The 24,081-nt window shown below is 40.8% G+C and overlaps 1 protein-coding gene across 3 annotated transcripts in view; it reads left to right on the top strand.

Annotated features, from left to right (window-relative positions):
- The window catches only part of DGKQ (diacylglycerol kinase theta), a 173,503-nt gene that overhangs the window by 113,250 nt on the left and 36,172 nt on the right, over positions 1–24,081 (top strand). For all 3 annotated transcript variants that reach the window (XM_074953594.1, XM_074953597.1, XM_074953595.1), the window contains 8 exons: positions 5,425–5,525; positions 7,041–7,264; positions 8,258–8,348; positions 15,296–15,350; positions 17,636–17,697; positions 18,008–18,158; positions 19,239–19,277; positions 20,663–20,778. In XM_074953594.1, the coding sequence (XP_074809695.1) occupies positions 5,425–5,525; positions 7,041–7,264; positions 8,258–8,348; positions 15,296–15,350; positions 17,636–17,697; positions 18,008–18,158; positions 19,239–19,277; positions 20,663–20,778 (839 nt within the window). The remainder of the gene's footprint in view (positions 1–5,424; positions 5,526–7,040; positions 7,265–8,257; positions 8,349–15,295; positions 15,351–17,635; positions 17,698–18,007; positions 18,159–19,238; positions 19,278–20,662; positions 20,779–24,081) is intronic.

Below are 24,081 nucleotides of genomic sequence, written 5' to 3'. Positions count from 1 at the left end.
GACTGGGAGTGGATGGGTCATTGCACAAAGTAAAACTATTTCCCCATGTTTATTCCCCCCTCCCCCCCACTGTTCCTTGGACATTCTTGTCAACTGCTGGAAATGGCCCACCTTGATTATCACTACAAAAGGTTTTCTCCCCCCACCCCACTCTCCTGCTGGTATTAGCTCATCTTAAGTGATCCCTCTCGTTACAGTGTGTATGGTAACACCCATTGTTTCAAGTTCTCTGCGTATATAAATCTCCCCACTGTATTTTCCACTGAATGCATCTGATGAAGTGAGCTGTAGCTCACGAAAGCTTATGCTCAAATAAATTTGTTAGTCTCTAAGGTGCCACAAGTACTCCTTTTCTTTTTGTGAATACTGACTAACACGGCTGCTACTCTGAAACCTGCCATTATTTATATAATGACCCCTTTGTGGTGGGTTTACACACAGATCAGAATAGAAATATTTGTACAAATGACGAGTTGTGGTAATAAGATGCTGACCAAAGAAGGGGTGTCATACCTAGATGACTAATTTTAATAACGACTGCTTTGAGCATTAGCATCAGAATGAAAAGTGTGGGGTTCATTTCAGAAAGTGGACCTGATGGTCAATCTAGGGGAAGAGTTGTGTAATCACATACATATCTTTCTCTTAGAATACAGTCATTACCACCAAAAAAAAAAAAAAAAAAAAAAAATTGTATGTCCTACTCTAAAAAGTGTAACATTTAAAAAAAAAAAAAAAGTGCTGTTGAAAGAACTTCACTGTGCTGATTTGAATCTGGACAGACATTCTAGTTCTTATTAGATCACAGGGCATTCTGCATACTCTTAGTTAAGTGGCCTTGCATGAGTTCATTCCCAGCAGCTGAAGTGAAGTAAAGCAGACACAGTCTTTCATCAGATTGTAATACCAGACTCAATCAACAGACCTTTTAAAATGGATTATGCCAAATAAATACATAAGGATTTCCATTTATCTGAGGACACTTCCAATCTTTACCACCTATCATTATATCCCCAAGCCAGCTTCTGGAAAAAGAATTTGGGCTCTCTTAATGTTGTCAGTCAATAGACTATATCTAGATCGTGTGTTTCTTAAAATGATCTTAGGCACTGTGAGGCTTCTATAAGATTGCTCTTTAGATACCCATTTTTAAAGCATTCCTATAGGAAAGAAGAAACTTGAGGTCTGCTTCCAAAGTTCATTCCACTGTGGCAATAGACAGGAATGAAATCTTCGGCAAAATCAGGGAAGCTGGAGACCGGTAAGGTGTAGCTCTCGCTGCCGCTTCTGTAAGCGTTGTTTGTAATGCAGATGGCTGAATTGGTAGGTTGGTTCAAGATGTCTTTGAGTTGAGCGTTATAGTTACTCTTTTTTCCTTCTGTAAGCACCCGCCTTTCCACCCCTTATTTGCTACGTTAACTTGTACCCATTTCCTCCCTAGCAGTGGCTTTAAATGTAGCTGAAGCCTTTTTGTTCTAGATCACGTTACATACTATTTGGATGCAGTGGAACGGGCTGAAGTGAAAAGCACTATAGAGGTGACAGCACTTGAACAGGGGACTACGGATACAGCCTTTGGCTGCAGAATTTTCAGTACTGTGATTCCTAAAAGGTTTTCTTCTCCTCTTTCTTCCCTTTTCCCCCCAGGGAGAGACTTCTTCAGGCTTATGGTGAATAATGGGAATCCTTTAGTTGAAGGAGGCATTTCCTAACCTTGACATCTTTACCCTTTCATCAGTCTTACTACAGCCTTAAGCAGTGCAGAGCCATCTATCTATGCCCTGCCCACCCTGCTTCAGAACAGGACCGATCTCCATGGTATCCAAAAACCCTAAAATAAATTCAATACATTTCTCCCTTGTCATGGAAAATCAGAACACAGTAGTGATGATGCGTGGTGTACAGTAGCTTAGGGTGGTTGTAAAACATTCATGTAACAGAGACAAAATTTGAGCACTTGTTGTATTGTCTCATATTGTAGTGATCCTTAATTACTCCTGACAGCTGCTTTGACTAAGCTCCTGCTGAGTAATTAAATGTTCCTCTTGTACGTGCTGCAGAGTGTACAGTAGAAGCCCTTGGGTGCTTGTGTTTGGGGGAGTTTGGAGCTCTACTTTAAAATGGGTCTTTCCCCCTGAGCTGCTGGCATGGTGATCTGGTTGTGGTGAATCACAGTTCAGAGCCTTAGGTCACAAGCTCCTGCCGGTGTCCTGTGCTCAGCTCCTGAAGGACCAATGCTCAGGGCAACATTGATGGGCCGCAAAAGGAGCAGCATCCATACTGCCATAGTATGGCAAGAGGGAAGATCCAAATGATGGAAGTAGCATGAGTGAGGGGGAAGTAGCAGGGTGACCCTGAAGAAGAAAGTGTTGAGTAAAAGGCCAATTGAAGTAAACACTTTTCAACAAACTAAAGCATCCCACTCCCCCCCCCCCCCACACCTCATGGGAGCCTTCTGTGCAAGGCTAGCATCCCTGCTGTTTAATACAGCCCAGCTCTCCTTGCTTGTCATCACACAGAGTTGGAGAATTTTTATGTCCACGTCTGGTTTCTTTCATAGCCGTTGTAGCCACTGTTGTAACGAGGAGAATAAACAGGACACTTGCAGCCACTTGTGCATAAAAGCTCGTGGTTATAACACATACCTTGTAAAAATGTAATATAGATAAGATCTTGGCTCTTACACCCATTTTGTACAATATTGCCATCATGAATACCAGAAGAGAGTGAGTTGCTGGGCCTGAGAACCAGACTTACGTCCGTATTGCTTATCACATCCACATTGAGTGGAACTTGTTCATAGTGCCGCCTGGACGCCTTCACCTGCAGATATGAAGTTATATAATTCTGGGAGTCATGCCCAAAAGACACTGGCAGTACCTTAACAGGCCATAACTTTTGTGTTATGATGGGGGTGGGAGAGGCAATGGAGAAGCAAAATCATAGAGGAGGGGGAAAACTAACAAATACCTTCCTGCCCTCTTCCCCACCCCAAATCTCTGTCAGTACCCTTACAATGTGTGGGCTTTACCTCTTAAGAAAAGTGGAAAGGAAATAGAAGTCTAGCACTTCCTATTGCTGGACAATAGGCCAAGGGCAAGGGCCATAGAAATATAGGCCTTTTGTTTGGAAAGATTCTGTTCGTTATGAGCGTAATTTGGTATGGACCATTTGTTCCAAGCCAGGCCTGTTAATTGTGGTGACAGAATATATAGTAGAACCAGAGATGATCCATCGGAGATGCTGTTTCCATGTCTCAGATGGCTCTGAAAGCTTGCAGCAAGATATTGAAGTTCCCTGGCTGCGTATTTATTGTCGGTGTTGATGGTTTGCCCATCATTGTAGTGTCTGGGTGCCTGATTAAAGAGATGATCATAGAATCATAGAATATCAGGGTTGGAAGGGACCCCAGAAGGTCATCTAGTCCAACCCCCTGCTCGAAGCAGGACCAATCCCCAATTAAATCATCCCAGCCAGGGCTTTGTCAAGCCTGACCTTAAAAACCTCTAAGGAAGGAGATTCTACCACCTCCCTAGGTAACGCATTCCAGTGTTTCACCATCCTCTTAGTGAAAAAGTTTTTCCTAATATCCAATCTAAACCTCCCCCATTGCAACTTGAGACCACTACTCCTCGTTCTGTCATCTGCTACCATTGAGAACAGTCTAGATCCATCCTCTTTGGAACCCCCTTTCAGGTAGTTGAAAGCAGCTATCAAATCCCCCCTCATTCTTCTCTTCTGCAGACTAAACAATCCCAGCTCCCTCAGCCTCTCCTCATAAGTCATGTGCTCTAGACCCCTAATCATTTTTGTTGCCCTTCGCTGGACTCTCTCCAATTTATCCACATCCTTCTTGTAGTGTGGGGCCCAAAACTGGACACAGTACTCCAGATGAGGCCTCACCAGTGTCGAATAGATATCTCTGTAGGTTTCTGTGCTTCTATACCTTGTTTTTGCAGTAGCTAGTTTTTCATTTTACTCATCCATGTCCACCCGTCTCATCTGCTGTCCTCTTTTTGTGGGAAATTCTGATGGGTTAACACAATAAATGGAACATAGATATCAAGATTATTTGCGGGCAAAACCCCTTGAGTCCTTGCTGTCATACTCTGAACTAATTCCAAGTGAGGGAAGAAGTTGCAAACCAGCATAATTAAGTGCACATACATTTATTTCTGTTGAGCTCAGGATTCATTCTTCACATGCCTCATATCAAGGTACAAAAAGGATTATCTTTCAGGCTTTTATTAGTTTAATGGTAAAAGGTATTTGCCCACATTCCTTAAAGGTTGTGCTGGGTTTGTGACCATATCAGTGTGTGCTGAATGCATGAGGAGGGGTTGGTTACGACATCGGATTTGTTTGAGAATGCTCCCAACGTTGCCAGTGAAGAGTGACCTAGAGTTCAAACTGTTAATCACACCTCTAGAGCAAAAACGGTTTGTCTTTTGTGCAGGAAACTGGGTAACAGCGTGATATATTGCTGGACTTCTCTGTTCATTGGAGACTGTGGAGGGGACTAAATATAACTACCCCCCTACTCCCCACACCTCTTCTGTAGTAATGGGATCAGAAGAGTGAAAGGTGTTCCTCAGATTGTAGCCACTTATTAATGAAACAAATTTGACCCCCATGTTGCAGGTGGCAAGATGACTCTGTTGGATTGGTGGTCTTACACCGGCTTAAAAAACCCCCAAACGTTCTGCAAGATTTGTGTGCAGAGTTAGAATTTGTTTTAAATTTGTGTAATTAACTAATATTTTAAAAAAATGTTCAGTGGAGTGTACCAGATTCCACTACTACCTCCATTTTGTGGAGGGCTGAAACCAAAAGCCTTGATTCGTCACCATTTGGGAGGTATTAGTTTGCTGTCTACTTATAGTTCATGATTTGTTGCAGTTTTATTGAAGATTTTAGATTTAAAATATAATGCAGATCAGGAAAACATTTAATTTTTAAAAATTTGTGGGGCAATTTTAAATTTTCCCTTTGACATGTAATTGGCTTGTAGATACTGGTTATTTTAAACAATGTTTCGTTCTCCAAATCATAGTCATCAGACTTGCCACAACTGTTCTGACGCATCAGTCTGTTGTTTTGGGTTCCATGTTGCTGAATTGGTAAAGATTAGAAATTAAGGGGGAAATAATTAGAAAATCGTGGACAAAACACTTGGATGAAAACTGATGGTGAAATTGCCATTTGAAAGAAATTTTTAGTTCATTTTCTTCTTGTTAAGTTACATTTTAGCCTAACAGCAGGAAAATAAAAGTAAACTTAAGAAAATGCAAATGAATGTTACTCTTTAAAACTGGTTAAAAACAGATTTTTGTAAGTTGCATTGTCCACAAGTTGCGTACACACTTCTTATTGTGACATGAATATATTAAATGTTGTTGTAACATAAATATTTGTTTTCTTTAGGTAAACAAACATTAAAGATATTTGATGGTAATGATGCAGTAAAACGCAATCAATTTCGACTGATTTCCGTTCCAAGGATTGCAAAAAGTGAAGAGGTTGTGGTAAGAGACTCTCAAATGGATAACGTTTTTGTCTGATAGATTATGTTGGCTTCCAGCTATCCCAACATACAATGATTTACAAATGTAATGCATCTCACAATGACGATGACAAAACCTGCTTGTACCCTAGCTAGAATATTAGAACATAATTTGGTTCTATCTAGCACTGTTGATATTCTGGTACTTCCGACCATTTTATGAGGTACTGAGGTTAGATGTGCAGACTGCAGAGACTTCATGGATGTATGCAGCAACCATTATGTGTTAAGCTGTAACTCACCTATCCTGTCGAACATTCAAATATGGTTTTAGTGATAGCTGGGATATTGGCTGGTATACCAGGGTTGCTAACAAGCCCCCTATTCTTCTCTCTAAATATATAGTATTTAATTATTTTAACTTCAGTCTGGAAAGTCATCAGAGGGTTACACGTACATGAAACAAACGATCTTTCAAGACTGCTGCTTATATCCATTTTTCTGTTTATCAAACGAGGCGTACTAAAATTGCTGTTGAATAAAAACCCAACACTCTGCTGAATGAGGGAAAAGACAGAAAGATAGGAGCTCTTCCTGTGTTCACTCTTAAAAGCACTCTGATAGATGCAGGGTAGGAACCTATATAGAATATTACCAATGTTTTTCAGCTTCAGTCAATAAATAACTGTTATTATATACCTCTTCTGCATTGATAATGTGCTCAAAATTAACTGAAATTTTGAAAATTACTGTTGATGATCCACATCTAAAGATAATATGCAGTGCAAAAAATGTTTGCTATTTAGGATTGCTTGGTATTTTTCAAGCATAATTATTTTGTCTGTTGTCTTCTCCCAAATTAAAAAAAATTCCTAGTCCACAAAAAGTGCCATCCTGGGACATATTCGCTCCAGGGTCTGTGGTGGCTGAAGGTGATGCAGGCTGTGATAGAGGGTCTCCAGTTTTGGAACTGGGCTGTAATGGCACAGGAAGGCTACAAAGTTCCCTCTGCTGCAGGTGGAGTGTCTTTACCTGGCCAGGAGAGCCCCAAAGAGGGTGATGTGGACCTGGGGAACGGAGTGGCTATGAAGCAGGGATGATTAGCGCATCCAGGGCTTAAAGTGGTCTCTTTGATTTAAACCTGGATGAAAGGCAGGCAGCTGTATGCCCCACAGCACAGAGAAGTACAACTTACCTCTTCGTACAAGAGTGAATCCTGAAGCTGTGTCTCTATTGCATCTCACTACATTTATATTAAAATGATAAATCAATAGCTAGACAAAAATACTCCAGGCACCATCAAAAGCTATATATTGGGATTCTGGTGAGAAATTTGCTCTTGTGTTTTATATCACTAAAACTTCATTGCGAAACTATATCCTTATTTTCTATAGTGGCCTATCAGCTGTTTTTATGTTCCTTTAAAAGACTCTTTTAGAGTAAGTGAACTGACTGAATTTCATAACTGTGTCCCAACCATACATCAGTGCACATTTTCAGAGGAGGGCAAATCACTCTATTTTCTGTGGTGTCGTAGGAGGCAGCGCTGAGGGCATACTACGTAAATGATGATCAACAGCACTATGAGCTCCAGACGTTTTCTCAGCAGACCTTGTTTTCTGATGACATCATCAACAGGAATGATGCCACTGAAGAAACCAACCCAGGTCCAGTGTTCAGAGAGGCGGTTCCCGAAGCTTGGATCATCAGAGCCAAATCTAAGGATCACGAAATAATAAGAATTTATCCTGGTTGGCTGAAGTGAGTGCTTTCCTTCTTTTTGCAAGGTTACTCTGCTCAGACAATTTTGCCTTCTGTTGTGGCCAGGAAAATGTGTTGCAGTCTTTAAAGTTGCATGAGGGTAAAGGAGGACAAAATCCACTACCTTTCAAGGATCTCTGTTGGTGTAACAGATATTTATTTTTTTAGCTTTCAGTTTTCTTCATTTCTAGACTCTGACATTAACTATTACATGATTTAGCCCCCAATCGTGCATGTTTAAGAGTCAACAGGTGCCTGTGCATGATCGGGCATCTTTGTTTAGTTGTAGCACGTATTAATCCAAGGAGACATAACTTTTTAAGCAAATTGTATCCATATACAAATGATGAGCAGAAGCTTTCTTGTGAGAACTTCATATTTTTAAAGGGAACATTAAGATAAAGGTATGTATGTTACATTCTTTTCCATGTTAGTAATAGGTTAGATGATTAAAACAGGTTTTTTTTAAACCTTACTTGTTTTTTACTACTGAAACTGTTTTGCATTTTATGCACCCTCCACAGTGAAATAAGACTGATCAGTTTATAGTCACTTTCATTTTATAGTTGCACCTTTCATCCCAAAGGTTCCCGAATTGTTTCATGAGTTGTGTATCTGTCCTTACTGCTGAGATTGCCAACTTGGTCCCAATTGTATTGACAAAAACTTTACTCCACGGTCCTGCAAGTGAGGCTGCACAGACAGAGGCCCATGGGTTTCAGTGGGCCTTCATACAGGCCTACATGTGTGAAGTCACCAGCAGTATTGAGGCTTCAATGACTGGTCTCCGGGATAGTGGGTTCCCACCTGTCCAATGTGAGTGGGACTGAGGCTTGTGGACAGCTGAATTTTATAAGCTGGTAACAAGTTTTTTACTGAATGGGGCTGAATTGTAACTGGGATCTTAGAGGGAAGCTCTTCGGATCCTGGTACAATTTCCTGAGCTATCCAACTGCATAAGTGATTTTAATTTTAAAGATTTTTTTTGTCTAGAGTGGGAATGGCATATATCTCTCTACGAATAGATAAGGAAAGCACCACCGAGACAGTAATTAAAGAAGTTCTCCTGCAATTAGGACGGCAGGTAAGCAATATAAAGCTCATAACCATTTCTTTGTGCCTTGTATGAACTATCCTAACAGTTCATTCAAAAGAAAAAGCATACTTTACAAAAAATTTATGTATGACTTTCCCTGTACTAGATAGTCTTAATGCTCAGCAAATGATAACTCCTGCCTTGCATAGTGCCAAAATTGGGGGTAAAACATTACCTGAACATAATAAAACAGACAAACAAGGTGGGTAGGGTAATATCTTTTATTGGACCAACTTCTTTTGGTGAGAGAGACAAGCTTTCTGACACGGCTACCGCACTGAATAATACAACAGACCGAATAGCTCTATACTGAAAGCCTCGTCCATTTCTTACGGGCCAAGCAAATTTACACATGCAAAGAGGAGAATTCTCAATCTAGAGCATACGTCTTTTCTGCTTGTGTATCTCTTGAATATTGAAATCAGGCTGATACACAAGACCGAGTCCTGCTGGAACTGGAGAAAACCTTGCATTCTTGTTTGAGGTGTCTTCTGCATTGTCCAGCTCATGGGATGTGCTGGCTAGTGCAGGTCACATGGTGGAACCTTCTCATAGCAGGGCCTGTTGGCGCAGTCATGCATCTCTCCTGTCCCTCCCATCTGCATTCCTGAACGTGCCAAGGGCAAGATGATAAAATGGGATGCAATACCCTCAGCTGCCTTAGCATCTTCCATCCACAGCAACAGATGGACATACACCTATTGGGTTCCTTTGGAGCCAGCTCCTTCACTTAGAAGACCGTGGTGCCTTAGTTTACTGTTTCATAGTTTGTGTTAGACTTAGGATAAGTTAACTGTTAAGTCAAGTTTTATTTTTAGTATCGTTTAGAGAGAGCTGTTGGATTCCCATTACTGGTTCCATGGCAGACCTGAAGTTGAAGAGACCAGGCTTTCAAAGGTGCAACTCTTGTCCAGCAGACTTCCCAGCATGGCTGCCCGTAATAGCTGTTTGTTGAGTGCTGCTGTACTTCGCGATGCTCTGTCTGCAGCACATTCAACCCAAGAGGACAGGCAGGGCAGAAAAGGTGGGGGAGTTGCATTGTATGTAAGGGAGCAGTATGACTGCTCAGAGCTCCAGTATGAAACTGCAGAAAAACCTGAGAGTCTCTGGATTAAGTTTAGAAGTGTGAGCAACAAGGGTGAAGTTGTGGTGGGAGTCTGCTATAGACAACCGGACAGGGGGATGAGGTGGACGAGGCTTTCTTCCGGCAATTCACGGAAGTTACTAGATCGCAAGCCCTGGTTCTCATGGGAGACTTCAATCACCCTGATGTCTGCTGGGAGAGCAATACAGCGGTGCACAGACAATCCAGGAAGTTTTTGGAAAGTGTAGGGGACAATTTCCTGGTGCAGGTGCTGAAGGAACCAACTAGGGGCAGAGCTGTTCTTGACCTGCTGCTCACAAACTGGGAAGAATTAGTAGGGGAAGCAAAAGTGGATGGGAACCTGGGAGGCAGTGACCACGAGATGGTTGAGTTCAGGATCCTGACACAGGGAAGAAAGGAGAGCAGCAGAATACGGACCCTGGACTTGAGAAAAGCAGACTTTGACTCCCTCAGGGAACTGATGGGCAGGATCCCCTAGGAGAATAACATGAGGGGGAAAGGAGTACAGGAGAGCTGGCTGTATTTTAAAGAATCCTTATGGAGGTTGCAAGGACAAACCATCCCGATGTGGAGAAAGAATAGTAAATATGGCAGGCGACCAGCTTGGCTTAACAGTGAAATCCTTGCTGCTCTTGAACACAAAAAAGAAGCTTACAAGAAGTGGAAGATTGGACAAATGACCAGGGAAGAGTATAAAAATATTGCTTGGGCATGCAGGAGTGAAATCAGGAAGGCCCAATCACACCTGGAGTTGCAGCTAGCAGGAGATGTTAAGAGTAACAAGAAGGGTTTCTTCAGGTATGTTAGCAACAAGAAGAAAGTCAAGGAAAGTGTGGGCCCCTTACTGAATGAGGGAGGCAACCTAGTGACAGAGGATGTGGAAAAAGCTGAAGTACTCAATGCCTTTTTTGCCTCTTTCTTCACGAAGAAGGTCAGCTCCCAGACTACTGTACTGGGGTGCACAGCATGGGGAGGAGGTGACCAGCCCCCTGTGGAGAAAGAAGTGGTTCGGGACTATTTAGAAAAGCTGGACGAGCACAAGTCCACGGGGCCGGATGCGCTGCATCCGAGAGTGCTAAAGAAGTTGGCGGATGTGATTGTAGAGCCATTGGCCATTATCTTTGAAAACTCATGGCGATCGGGGGAAGTCCCGGACAACTGGAAAAAGGCTAATGTAGTGCCCATCTTTAAAAAAGGGAAGGAGGAGGATCCTGGGAACTACAGGCCAGACAGCCTCACCTCAGTCCCCGGAAAAATCATGGAGCAGGTCCTCAAGGAATCAATTCTGAAGCACTTAGAGGAGAGGAAAGTGATCAGGAACAGTCAACATGGATTCACCAAGGGCAAATCATGCCTGACTAATCTAATTGCCTTCTATGAAGAGATAACTGGCTCTGTGGATGAGGGGAAAGCAGTGGACGTGTTGTTCCTTGACTTCAGCAAAGCTTTTGACATGGTCTCCCACAGTATTCTTGCCAGCAAGTTAAAGAAGTATGGGCTGGATGAATGGACTCTAAGGTGGATAGAAAGTTGGCTAGATTGTCGGGCTCAACGGGTAGTGATCAATGGCTCCATGTCTAGTTGGCAGCCGGTATCAAGTAGAGTGCCCCAAGGGTCAGTCCTCGGGCCGGTTTTGTTCAATATCTTCATAAATGATCTGGAGGATGGTGTGGATTGCACCCTCAGCAAGTTTGCAGATGACACTAAACTGGGAGGAGAGGTAGATATGCTGGAGGGTAGGGATAGGATACAGAGGGCCCTAGACAAATTAGAGGATTGGGCCAAAAGAAATCTGATGAGGTTCAACAAGGATAAGTGCAGAGTCCTGCACTTAGGACAGAAGAATCCCATGCACCGCTACAGACTAGGGACCAAATGGCTCGGCAGCTGTTCTGCAGAAAAGGACCTAGGGGTTACAGTGGACGAGAAGCTGGATATGAGTCAACAGTGTGCCCTTGTTGCCACGAAGGCCAATGGTACTTTGGGATGTATAAGTAGGGGCATTGCCAGCAGATCGAGGGACGTGATCGTTCCCCTCTATTCGACATTGGTGAGGCCTCATCTGGAGTACTGTGTCCAGTTTTGGGCCCCACACTACAAGAAGGATGTGGATAAATTGGAGAGAGTCCAGCGAAGGGCAACAAAAATGATTAGGGGAGTGGAACACATAACTTATGAGGAGAGGCTGAGGGAACTGGGATTGTTTAGTCTGCGGAAGAGAAGAATGAGGGGGGATTTGATAGCTGCTTTCAGTGACCTGAAAGGGGGTTCCAAAGAGGATGGATCTAGACTATTCTCAGTGGTAACTGATGACAGAACAAGTGGGGGAGTTTTAGGTTGGATATTAGGAAAAACTTTTTCACTAGGAGGGTGGTGAAGCACTGGAATGCATTACCTTGGAAGTTTTTAAGGTCAGGCTTGACAAAGCCCTGGCTGGGATGATTTAGTTGGGGATTGGTCCTGCTTTGAGCAGGGGGTTGGACTAGATGACCTCCTGAGGTCCCTTCCAATCCTGATATTCTATGATTCAAGAGTATGCAAGGAGTTCCAGAGCAGGCTGAAAGCCCTACTGTTTCAAGAAGGTTTGGCTGTGAAGCCCCTTGGAGATGGTACCTCTTCAGGGTTCTGATCAGAAGGTGAAAAGTCCAATATGCGTTTTGGACACCTCTGGGTCTCAGAAAAAGACCACAATGCAGAAAGCTCTGTCTCTGAAATTTTGTTAGGAACGCTGTTTACAAAGATTGATATAAGTCCGTTATAATTTTTTTGTTTCCTAATTGTCCAGTTGCTATCACATCTATTAAAGTTCGCTTTCTGTATAAACTAGACAGTTAAGAACCATAATGCCTGACTTGAAAGTACTGGTACCAGGGAGAGGGGGCCAGTTGAAGTTAGTTTTGATCTCTAAATAAGTTAAGAGTTGCTTTAACAAATAGCTGGCCAACCGGGTGTATTCCATAGCGTGCTCAATGTTTGAAGCTCTCTGTGTTCGCTATTAGGGTTAAGATCTGGATTATTTGCAATGGGTGGTGTTGGCGAGGGAAATGAAATTATTTTACCTCTAGTTCTGTTCCAAACCCATAGAATAGCCTTTGCTAAAGGATATATGTAAAATTCTGGTAGGCTAACAGTATTTACACTGTGCTGTTTTCTGATGTGGTCCTGCAAAATTTATTCCTGTGATCGATCCATTGTCCCTTATCCTCTGGGCAAAAGGCTTGATAGCCAGTGCAAAAAGTAAAGGAGACAATGGACATCCCTGCCTAGTCCCTCTGTGTAATTGAAAGCGGGGATTTAACCCCATTAACTCGCAAAGCTGCTTTTGGACTGGTGTGAAGAGCATTATCCATTAAAGGAACTGGAGGCCAAAGTCCATTTGGGACAGGATGTGAAACAAAATGTTCCATTCTATTCTATTAAAAGCTTTCTCTGTCTAATGATAACAAGGGAATTGTATCTTTTAACAGTGATATGGCAGTATAGGAGTGCAGAAGGTAAAGTCTTTTCCATTGTTAGGGAGAACCACCACAGAAGCTTCTTTCATAGTTTCTGGAAGTTCCTCCCCTAGGTGCTTCTCAAGGGACCCACGAATACTTCCTCAAATATCTTGTAAAATTCAGCTGGAGAGCCATGGGTCCTAGAGTTTTAGCACTTGTCTTACTTTCTGTTGCCTCTAGGATTTCTTCTTCTGTTTTTTTTAAAATCTAAAGTTTCTTTATCAATTTTGCTTATCTTTGGCAAGCCTGCTACTTCAGGATATTTCCAAATAACTTCAGAGCCTGGAGTATCTGAGGTATAGAGATTTTTATCGGCTGCAAAAGTAGCCCATATTTAATTAGAGAGTGTAACTATCTTTTGCTGATTGTCCATCCCAGCTATCAAATATTATTCCCACTGGTTCATGATCTGACCATATAATATTGCCAGTTTCTGCAAATCTTGTCTGCTTCATTAAGGATTTAGAGATTAACGTTACATCTCTTCTAGTATAGAACTGATGATGGTGTGACTAAAATGTGTAATCTCTTTCCCCTGAGAGATTGAATTGTTGGCCCAGCGACTTCAATGCTGCATCTGCTTCCCTGTCCCTCTTGTCTTTTTTATCAGATCTGTCCTAGTAAGGAATTGGTGTGCAATTGACGTCTTCTCGAAGTGTAATTCCCTCTTTCCCCACAGTGTTGCTGTGTTTTAAAGAAGTCACTGGAGGTTTTTAAGAACAGTTTCGACAAACACTTGTCAGGGATGGTCTAGGTTTACTTGGTCCTGCCTCTGTGCAGGGGGCTGGACTAGATGACTTTTCAAGGTCCATTCCAGCCCAACATTTCAATGATTATTTGGTGGAAATATGCAGTCCTGGAGCTAGAATGAAAATTCTGACAGCTTTACTAGTTTCTAAAAGCTCAGTTCCTTCACAGTAGTGCGTAGTTCTCTGGTTAGCAGCTGCTATCACATACCCTGGAGCTGATGAAACTGTGGGGAATTCACAGTAATGCATCCTCTGAGATAGCTCTCTACATAGCTCTTGGTTTTGGCTACTTTGAAACACTATGTACGTGTGGCATGTAGGTTTCCATGGGCAGGAATGTCTATCATCTTAGCAGGGGGAATTCTGACTTATGTGAAAGCTCCTCCTGTACAATGTTTCTCATATCCAGCAGAGCAGATACATTTGTACGTCAACTGGTGATCGATGATTATCCAAAGCTTGTGGATGTTGAAGTCTTTCTTTGAGAGATTCCAAATGCCCTCAGCCTCAATTAATAAAAAAAGTGAACCTAGGGATTTTAGTTAGGGATTTTGTCACTTCCTAGTCAAGACCTGTTAGAAAGGTATCATGTCCCCAAAGTCTCATGAGCTATTCCACTAGAGTAATGGTAACACTGAATGTATGCTTTCACCAGTCCCGTGTAGCAGACGTATCTAGGGCAGTGTTGGACAATCATATTATTAAATTCTTTAATAGTAAGGATACCAGCTATTTTAATCTGATATTCAGGTTTTTAGCTGCCCATTCTGTGTGTGTCTGAAGTGAGTAGTATGGGGTGTTTCTCTTCTATTCTGAATGAATGATTCTAGGCAAGGGCTAAGGGGTATGTAGATAAGATTCTTCCTCCTCCCCCGTCCTAATGTGTCAAGACTTTAAACAGTCCCATGTTCATGCAGTAGCGTTTTGCTCCCAAGAGTATGGATCTGTGGTGTCAATAGCTGTTAGATAATTAATATACCTTGTTAGTGAAGTCTATTTCTACTGGTTGGCCTGATAGGCCAGTGTTTTCATTGCCATTTGTGAGAGCTGTGTTCCATTCCCCATTCTGCTCCCTTTGGCAAGATCATCTGTGTGGATATGTGTTAATAGGCCCACCAGCTTCTGAGCGGGGAGAGTTAACTGTGCTGTTCAGCAGCTCTCTCTCCAGTTGATTTATGGGTTACGTTGGTTAGCTAAGAAATGGGGAAGTTTGAGGCTTTGTGTGGGAGAGACAATGGAAACGGAAAGGGAAGGTTTTTCTAGAGAAGGAAAAGTACAATTCAGTATCTTCCATTGTGGTTTTCTTCTGTTGGTGGAAAAAGACAAACTTTTGAGCTCCACAGAGCTCTTCTTGAGGCTTTGACCCGAAGAAGAGCTCTGTGGAGCTTGAAAGCTTCCCTCTTCCACCAAAAGAAGCGGTACAGTAAAAGATATTGCCTCACCCAGCTTGTGTCTCAATTTAATTTAAGGTATTTAATTTTCTTGTGCCTGTTAATATTATAATGTAACTACTAAAAGAATACAAAACTATGGCAAATGTATTACCTATTACAATGTACATCTAAATGTGTTGTCTCTTCGCAGACGGAATGCCTCCAGAATTTCAAACTTCTAGAAGTACTTATGGGCAGTAAGCAAGGTAAATCAAGAGTTATTTGCTTTTCCATAATTGAGTCCTGTAGTATGCATTTAAGTATTTTGATTTTAATACATCCATATTTAATTTTTACAGTTGATCCCTCAATAACTGATAGATACTTGGTGTATAATTATGCTGAAAAATGATGAAATATTGAATCAGAAATGCTTTTATTTTTTAAATTGTCACCATAGATTTTTTGTTTAATACTTTACTCTTCCTTCTTTGTACTAAAAGAAAGCATATGTCAAGGTTGTGTTTTCTGAAGAGATGTGCAAATATGAGATTTTTCAGGTTAGTGGCCAAACCAAAAAATCACAGGGCGGGGGGGGAGGGCAGAAATCAGTTCAAGTTGAACCAAAACGGAGTTTTGTTTTGTTTTTTTTCCCTTCCCCCCGACGAAAAGCAAAAGTCGAAAAAATAGTTTTGGGTTGAAAGTTTTGTTTTTGAAGGCTTTAATTTTTTTAAAGAAAATAGTGAAATTCCAAAACAAAAAGTTGAAACATATTTCAGAAATGCTGAAACAAACTGTTTAGAAGTTACTGAAAATTTTTATTTGACTGAAACCATTTGCCAAAACTGACCTGAATTTGTTAATTGTTTTGGTTGACACCAATCTGCATTTTTTCAGTGGAAAAAATTATTTGCATGAGAAATTTCACCTAGCTGTCTAGTTTTCTGATGCATACTTACCCACTGATGAAAAGGACTGTTTTTTTTGGGAGATACCCTTTGATGGCAGCTGTTATTTAATTGGGGTCAATAACTTTTTGTTATTAAAGCAGATCACACACAGGCCAGTGCAGAGAAGCTTTTTGGTGCTGCTGTATCTATTCCATGAATAAAACAAGAATCTGAGTTCAGGGATATCAAAGCACCTTTCAGGAACACGTAGGGCCGGATGCTCGGGTCCCTGTAGCGGCTGTGTTGCTCTGGTTGAAGGGACGGCCTGGTGGTGAAGAGGCTAGACTGGGACTCTCGATCTGGGTTCAGCCCAGTCCTGCAGGAACTCTGTGGTTGAGCAAGGAGCTAAGGATGTGTCTACACTGCAAAAAAAGGTGTTCTTAATGTGGATTAAAGTAGCAGGGAAGACACAGCATTCAGGTTAGCAGCTTGAGTTAAATCCCCTAGGGTTAGGTCTACAGAGCTGCGCATGGCCTAGCCTACCCAAGCTATCTTGAATCCAGCTTGTGTGGGTAGCTAGCAATAGTAGTGAAGACATCCCAATGCTGGCTTCAGTGCATGTAGTACCAGCCCGGCATGGACCCTGGCTATGCACTTGGCTCACTAGCCTGAGCTGAAGCCCACAATTCACTGTCTTCACTGCTCTCACTAGTTGCACTAGCTGGAGTCAAGCAAGCTCGGAGAAGCCAGCCCATGCGTCGCTTTGCTGCATAGAGAGATACAGCAAGGGGAGCCTGGGGTTGAACTCATGCTTTTAACCCGAGTTAGAAGTGGAGGTGCTGTCTTTACTGCTGTATTACCAGAGTTAGCGAACCAGAGTTTGAAAGACACCTTTTATTTTCAGTGGAGATGGACCCTAAGTGACTTGCCCAAGGTGTTTCTCACACTCTGTATTCCAGTTCCCAATCTGTACAGTGGCAGGATAAATTAAAGCGTGTGAAGCACTCGAATACTCTTGTGTTGTAGGCCACAGAAATACTTAAGTAGAGTTTTAACATGTGATTGTAACCTTCCCTTGTTTCCTTTATAACCATAATGAATTATTTAATCAAAAATCAAAGACTTCGTCAAATTATTTCATCACAGAGCCCTGTGAATGGGGTTTATGTTTTGTATGTTCCTTTTGCTGATGATTTGGTTTTGCAGCAGTAGAGCAAAAGGGCTATTGTTTAGGGTCATGCATAACCCGTGCATCTGTTTGCCACAATGGTAATGTATTAAAATGTCGTGGTTAGTGTTTTCTTCTTTATCTGTCAGGATGAATCATGTTTTTCCCAATCATCTGCTTGCTGCAAAATGTTACTATCCTTAAAATAAATATATATTTTAAGGGTGTGGGTCCAGAAGGGTACTTAAAAGCTTTGTGCAAATTAACAGTAGTGCAATTTAAAGCCTCTTCAGAGTTTTGCTGCTGAATATGGGTTGTAGCTTGTGTTTTCATATTTCTACTTGTATTTAATATTAAAGAAAGTGGTAAAACATAGGTCAAGGCATTAATTTCCCTAAAATAGTCATTTTTATTTGCTTTTGCTTTTTATTTGAGTTATGCAATAATTTAGACTTTTTAAAGAAAAACGCTATCATTGCTTTTATTTCTCTAGTGCAGCGAATGGTGCTGGATGACCAGGAGATGATCCTTAGCAGACTTAAAGACATAAGAAAGGTAAACAAATAAATTAATAATCAATCTGATTTGTGCTTTCTGATCAGTTGGGGGAATTTTTTTTCTCAATTTCTGGGTAATTTTAATTTTCATTAAACTGAGGAGCTGCAGCTTCTATATAGGCTCATAAACAGAACAGTCAGGTTTTGGAGCATAAGGTTTTGTAATTTGTCATTCTTTCCGAGCACAAAGTTCTGGTTGTGACTGGCATTGCTTCAGAGCTACATCGATTTTTTTTTTATGACATTGTGTGTTTTCTCCTGCTATATAACGTGTTGTAGCATGATTAGTTCTGATTTCTTTATTCTAGACTTCAATACGTCAGATGACTCAAACAAGATTTTACATTGTAGAAAATAGTAAATCTGTCGTGCGGGTAAATTTGTTTGTGGGTGGCTTGCCACCTCAACTCTCTGCTGAAGAATACACTAACATCCTCAAGGATGACTTAGCTATCAAAAGTAAGTCAAATAGTGTTATCTTTGGACTACAAATCCTTGATTTCACTGTCTATTCCTATGTATAGAATAACATGCTATAATAAAATTGTGTTCCTTCTCTTCCAGTTTTGCTTATGTATGTTTGTGACCTCTTTGTTGGCAAATGTTGTCTTGCAAAGATGACCATTTTTTTTTCTTGTCACATTTTATCTGAAATAGTGACATTTTCCCTCTGGTTTTATCTTTAGAGCTCTGCAAATCCACAGATATCCACTTTATATCTGCGGGTCATTTTTGCGGCTATGATGCGGATACAAATTTTGTATCTGCGCAGGGCTCTATGTATCTTAACATGCTGACGGTTCTGTGTAAGAAATAAAAATGTATGTGACAGCTTGCTTTTTGTTTAATAGGATAGTTAGTAAGGCATTTCGGTCGTCTTTATATATACTTGGTTACACTGACCTTTTTAGCCATTTTTCTAAAAGTACTATTACTTTCTGTTTAAACAACACAGGTGAATTCTAAATGAGTGCATTCTCTCTGAAAGTAACCAGCTGAAAGTCAGGTTGTTTTTTTTTTATGAAAGAATATGTAAGATTATATTATTCGTTCCCCAAGAATACTACTTGGGATTTAACTTCCTTTAAGAAGGTAAATTTAGTGATGTTAACAGATACATTAACGGTACCTGTCATATGGCAGACAAGACACATGAATTCAAATTGTGGCAACACTATTTAATTCAGAAGTGAAAAGGGGTGAGTACATTTAACAGTTTTGTCTTTATTACAACTAATATACTCTATGCTACTGAAAATTCACTTTGTACCTTTCTACAGTAAACAAATGTATCTTTTCATAGTCTCATGTAGCTTTTACTTTTCAAAGTTAAACACCATGGGGAATGTGTCTTCTACTTGTACAAAGTTTAAAAAACAACCACCAATGTTTAACGTGACTTTGGAAGAGAGAAAGTGTGTGTTGGGGATGCTGTTTGTTTTTTGCGATTTTAAAAAGTTTTTGATTTGAAATCAGTGCTTTTAATATTTACTGTTCATCTACCCAAGTCTAAAGTACATTCTCTTTTAATCTTTGCAGCAAATCTGCTTTCTTTGAGTCATGTTTACTCAATGCAAGGTAAGCCTCTAACGTTTAAACTGAGTTCAGTATTGTAAAAACATACCAACCTCCGAAATTCAGTCACATGCTAAAAGCTCGAAGATGAATGAATGTATTAGAGATCTTATCTCAACAAAAAGTTTTTAAAAATCAGATGTAAAACATGGTAGCATATTTATATAAGCCCCAATATATTTTATTAGAACCTTCTTTTTCATAAGGTGGCTTCATGCCTCATATGAATGTGATGAAGTTCTGTCTGTTAAAAGTGAGTTTTGAATGTTAATTCTGAGCAGCTAGAAGAGTCAATTGTTGCAGGCAATACCGTATGTCCTATTCTCATTTTGTTCTTTTAAAAAATAAGATATTAGAATTTGTTTCTGTTGTTAAACTTAACTAAATGAAATTTCAAGGTCAGTGTTTCATAGATCCAGCATTTTGTTTTTAATAAGTACACTGGAGGTGATGAGGCTAATCTGTTACCTTTGGAAAATTCTTACTTTCGTTTTTTAGATACTCTTCCATTGAACACACATGTTTTTTTTGAGATGTTGCTTTGCTACTGGTGTTAAAGAATGAGGTTTATTTCATCCTGGTGTGAAGGAAATTGGGGAAGTAAGAAACATCTCCAAAACCACTAGAATATTTAGCACCAGGAGTGCTGCAACCTGTCTGCTACACATCTGTATTCTTAGTATCATCAGCAATGAAATAGAAAAGACTTTGTTTAGCTTTTATCCATCTTCCAACAAATGATGATTCATAAAAGCTTATTTTCAAATGCATTGTCCAGTCTCAATTTCAAATGACTGCATTAGTGAGGCGTCAGTGACTTAATTTGGGAATAATCTTCAGAAAATGTTCCTGATATCCTGTTTAGATACTCCTTTGCCCAGTTGCATTCCATTAATCCATACCAAAAAGCCTGCTGATGTACCAGCTATCTCCCTGTGTGGCTGGTAAACACTGATGTTTTTCCTCATAAAGGCCATTGGAACCCCCTGGGATGTTTTTGAACAACTCCTTTTCCTTTTTTGTATTTGCAGCATGGAAAAGAATTGTAGATTATGATCCTCCTCTTACCCAGAGTTTATTTTAAATCCAGTTTACATGTATGTGTTTTACAGAGATCTCTGCCCATGATTTAATCAATGTAATCATTTTTATTGCCGTTTGAAGTCTTTTTGGTTCCTTTAATATTTTTCTATTTCTGCGACTCTCACCAACAGCGTGTGAAGCCCTAGCTGGGAATCATACCTTCCTGGACCATGGTATGATGGCTCTTAGGAAACATTCAAAATTCCATTGATATTTTTGTTTCCTTCTTTTTTTCCCCTTACCCTAACTTCATATTAAGATAGTTTATTTGCAACTAAAGAATCACTTAAATACATTTGTTACAGGTGCTGTTGTACTTGAAATGTCTTGTTTTTCTGAAGCTGAAAGAATATATATGCTAGCTAAAGATACAATGGTCAATGACAAACAGCTTACTGCCGCTGTGATTCCCGAAGTTCTGGTAAGATCTTTAGGTTACATCCTGTGTAAGAAAAAGCCAGGCTCTCTTCTGAGAGAGAGGAGGGAAAATTGTTCGGTCTTTGAAGGGACGGGTGGACAAAAATAGACTGAAATTGAGCTTTTGTAAACATTATGATAAAGAATAGAGAAAGAGCCTGCATTTTCTGTCCCTGATGTGCATCTGTGTATGAATGGCTGCTTGTTTCGTTGATACTGATCGTGAAGTGCTGAACGGTGATGTGAGTGTAGTTACAAAGCTATCAAGGAGCGAAAAGCTATTTTAATTCTTTTCCCTATATTCTTTCCACTATCACTAAAATTCGATGGAACCCCTTTACTTTGAATAGCAATTTGCTGTAGCATCTATACCGAAGTTACTTCAGTGTTTAACCTTGGTAGTTCTGGGATAGACCCGCCTACTCTTGGTTGATCTTGCCTTTGCTAAGTGGCTGAATTCCCTTGTTTGGGGGAGGGGAGGGAGTGCACATGCATGTTTACCAACTTATACCCTGTATACTGTATTGTTGGGCTGCCTCCCAGGAGGAGTCTGGGCACCCTCTCCCTCCTGAGGGAAGAACAAGAGGGCCAAGGAATCTTAGGGTAAGCCTGGGCTCTAGGACACTGCGCGGTGGGGGGTCCCAGAGCTTGGGCTGCAGCCCAAGCCTAAACATCTACACCGCAATTAAACAACCCATTAGCCTAAGCCCCATGAGCCTGGGTCTGCTGGCAGGGGCCAGCTGCGGGTGTCTAATTGCATTGTAGACATACACTTTGTTCCTCCTTCGAGTGACCTCTACATGTTCTTACTCATGGGATGGCTGACTGTGCAGCCTGCCAATGGCTGTAAACGTGCAGAGGTCATTCTGAGCTCTGATTGCAGGTGAAATCACCATCTTTTTTATATCTAGAACTAATGACATCAACAAATATTTAAACTATAATTGCATACTAAGTTAATCTGTACTCGTTAGCTGACCTCTCTAGCATTCCAGTAAACAGTACAAAAAGTAGGTTAAGATGAAGCTGCAATCTTTCTTTAAAGCCATTGAAATATGTCACCTTGCAAAGAGTCTGTTTCTTTGCTCTTCCCTTGCCAGGCAATAGAGGCTGGCAATGCAGAAGGCTAGATGCTTTTCCTGAGAGGAAGATGCATCATGTGCTGTTTTGTGGCACCTCTGACTGGTACTTAGGATCAGCTCTGGAGAGGTTTTTTTAAAGGGCCCTGCCTGAAAGAGAAATGGAAGAGAGTTAACTCAATGCTGTGCTTTTTAACCCAGGCAAAGTGAGAGTTCTGTGGTAAAGTTATGAGATAAGTCATTTACTTTGTTACAGTTTAATATCCTTAATTGAATAAACTTCAGTGAGGTATGCTTAGTGTAGTGATCTGGTGAATTCTTCATCACTTGAAGCCTTTAAAAGAGGATTGGTTGTCTTTCTAAAAGATGTGCTCAGGCAGAAGTTGTGGGCTAGGTGCAGGAATCATTTGGTTAAATTCCCTGGCCTGTGTTGTGCAGGAGGTTAAAATAGATGATCCTGTTCTGGTCTTAAAATCTGTGACTCTATGGAAGTGTTTTATTCCTAAACTGTACTGATTGACCAATAACTTTTCTGCTCCAATCTGCAAGTAATCTCAGAAAATATCAATTGATTTGAAAAGGACAGCATGTTATCCTCTTTGTGCCACCAAATAAATATTCCTAAAAATGTTTTTAATTTGTAATAGCTTTCAGATTTGAATGAGCTATTGGGGTGAGGTGGGGGAAAGCAGTTCAGTGAGGTTATTTTAAAACAGCATAATTGATGTAGGACCTAGATTAAAAAAATGTGGCATGATCATTTTCTGCAGAGCCATCAGAGGGCATACAAATGATATAACATAGCCTCTTTCCAGAGATGTGCTGACATCCTCAGCACTGCAGCTATTTCTATGTCTGTAGTCAGTGTCTGTTGTTAGTCTCTCCAATAAATTCTGAGCAAATGAGAAGACATCAGCAGTACATCTCAAGGCCAGGTTTTTACAGGGCACTATAGTGGCAGTAGCATCTTATGTTTGCACAGCGCTTAGGCCCCGCTCCTGATGGGGCTTTGTAGGTACGACTGAAGTATACATGTTAATAATAAGGATAATCAACAAATATCAAATTCAGTTTCTGTCACTTTAAATGGGATTATTTTCCCTTGTGCCATGAATACCTGAACCCCGAATTGCTGGACCTGCGTGCAAACTAAAATCTTAAACTAGTTGAATATAATTTTATTGTGTTGACAAATAATTCTTTAAAAAACAAATTTAGAGAGGGGATAAGGAATCGTGGCTGAAGTGTGATCCCTAGGCAAGGAAATAAAATGCATAGTAGCCAGTTTGACCTAAAAATATTGTGTTGAGTCATAAATTGCGGTAAATGTTTAGACAAATGTGTTCACCAGCAGAATTTGGCCATCCTGGAGAGCAGAGGCAGTAATAACGCCCCTCATCACCAAATTATTGCAGCGGGTCCATTCTAGCCCCCCCATCCCATTACAAAAATATATACAAACCTCTACACAGCCTCTTGTCAGGCCCTGGTGTTACTGACCTGTAAGTATAAAGAATTATGTGAAAGTTACAATATGCTACGACTACCCCTCTTACCTGGACTCAGGGAGATGGGGATCCAAACTCTGGGAATCCTAAGTACCTTTCACACAGAGCTGCTGCAGAGCATACATGCATAAATGCCTTCTTTGATTGCAAAGCTGTGTTTTCTGGTCTGCATCTCCTGGGTAAAAACTGCTCCCACTGGAAAAAATGGATACAGTTTGCAGCACAGAACACTTTATATTCATTTACTGTTTAAGCATTCCATTCTGCTGCCACCAGACATGGCTGTGCGCGCTATTCAGCAGAAATGGGATTAGGATGAATAACAACTCTGTCACAGCACAAAACTACAGCCTACTAATCCTGACAAATAAAACAACATGTGGTGACGGCCATAGCATGTAAATCATGCCCCTCCAGCTATCTTTGGGGGATAAGGAATAAATTTCTGACTAAAAACCAGCCAATGCAAAACCCCTCTGCAGATTTCACTTTTCAATCATCATACCAAAGTCAGGATAAAGAAAAAACTATCCTACACAAGACTGTGTGAGTCACATATTCCATTCTACAAAGTAACGAACCGTAATTCATATTTTCCCATTTGGCCTTCACTAGGGGATTAAAAAAAATTCTGCAATGCCAGCGTGACCAGTGCACAGTCATCTGCACCAATAACAAAAGGAGACACATACCTCTTAAAAGCTGGTGAAGCTGTTCTTC

The sequence above is a fragment of the Natator depressus genome, chromosome 5 (assembly GCF_965152275.1).
Source record: "Natator depressus isolate rNatDep1 chromosome 5, rNatDep2.hap1, whole genome shotgun sequence".
Lineage (NCBI taxonomy): Eukaryota > Metazoa > Chordata > Testudines > Cheloniidae > Natator > Natator depressus.
Note: the sequence above shows the minus strand (reverse complement) of the source record. Positions and strands in the feature narration are given on the sequence as shown.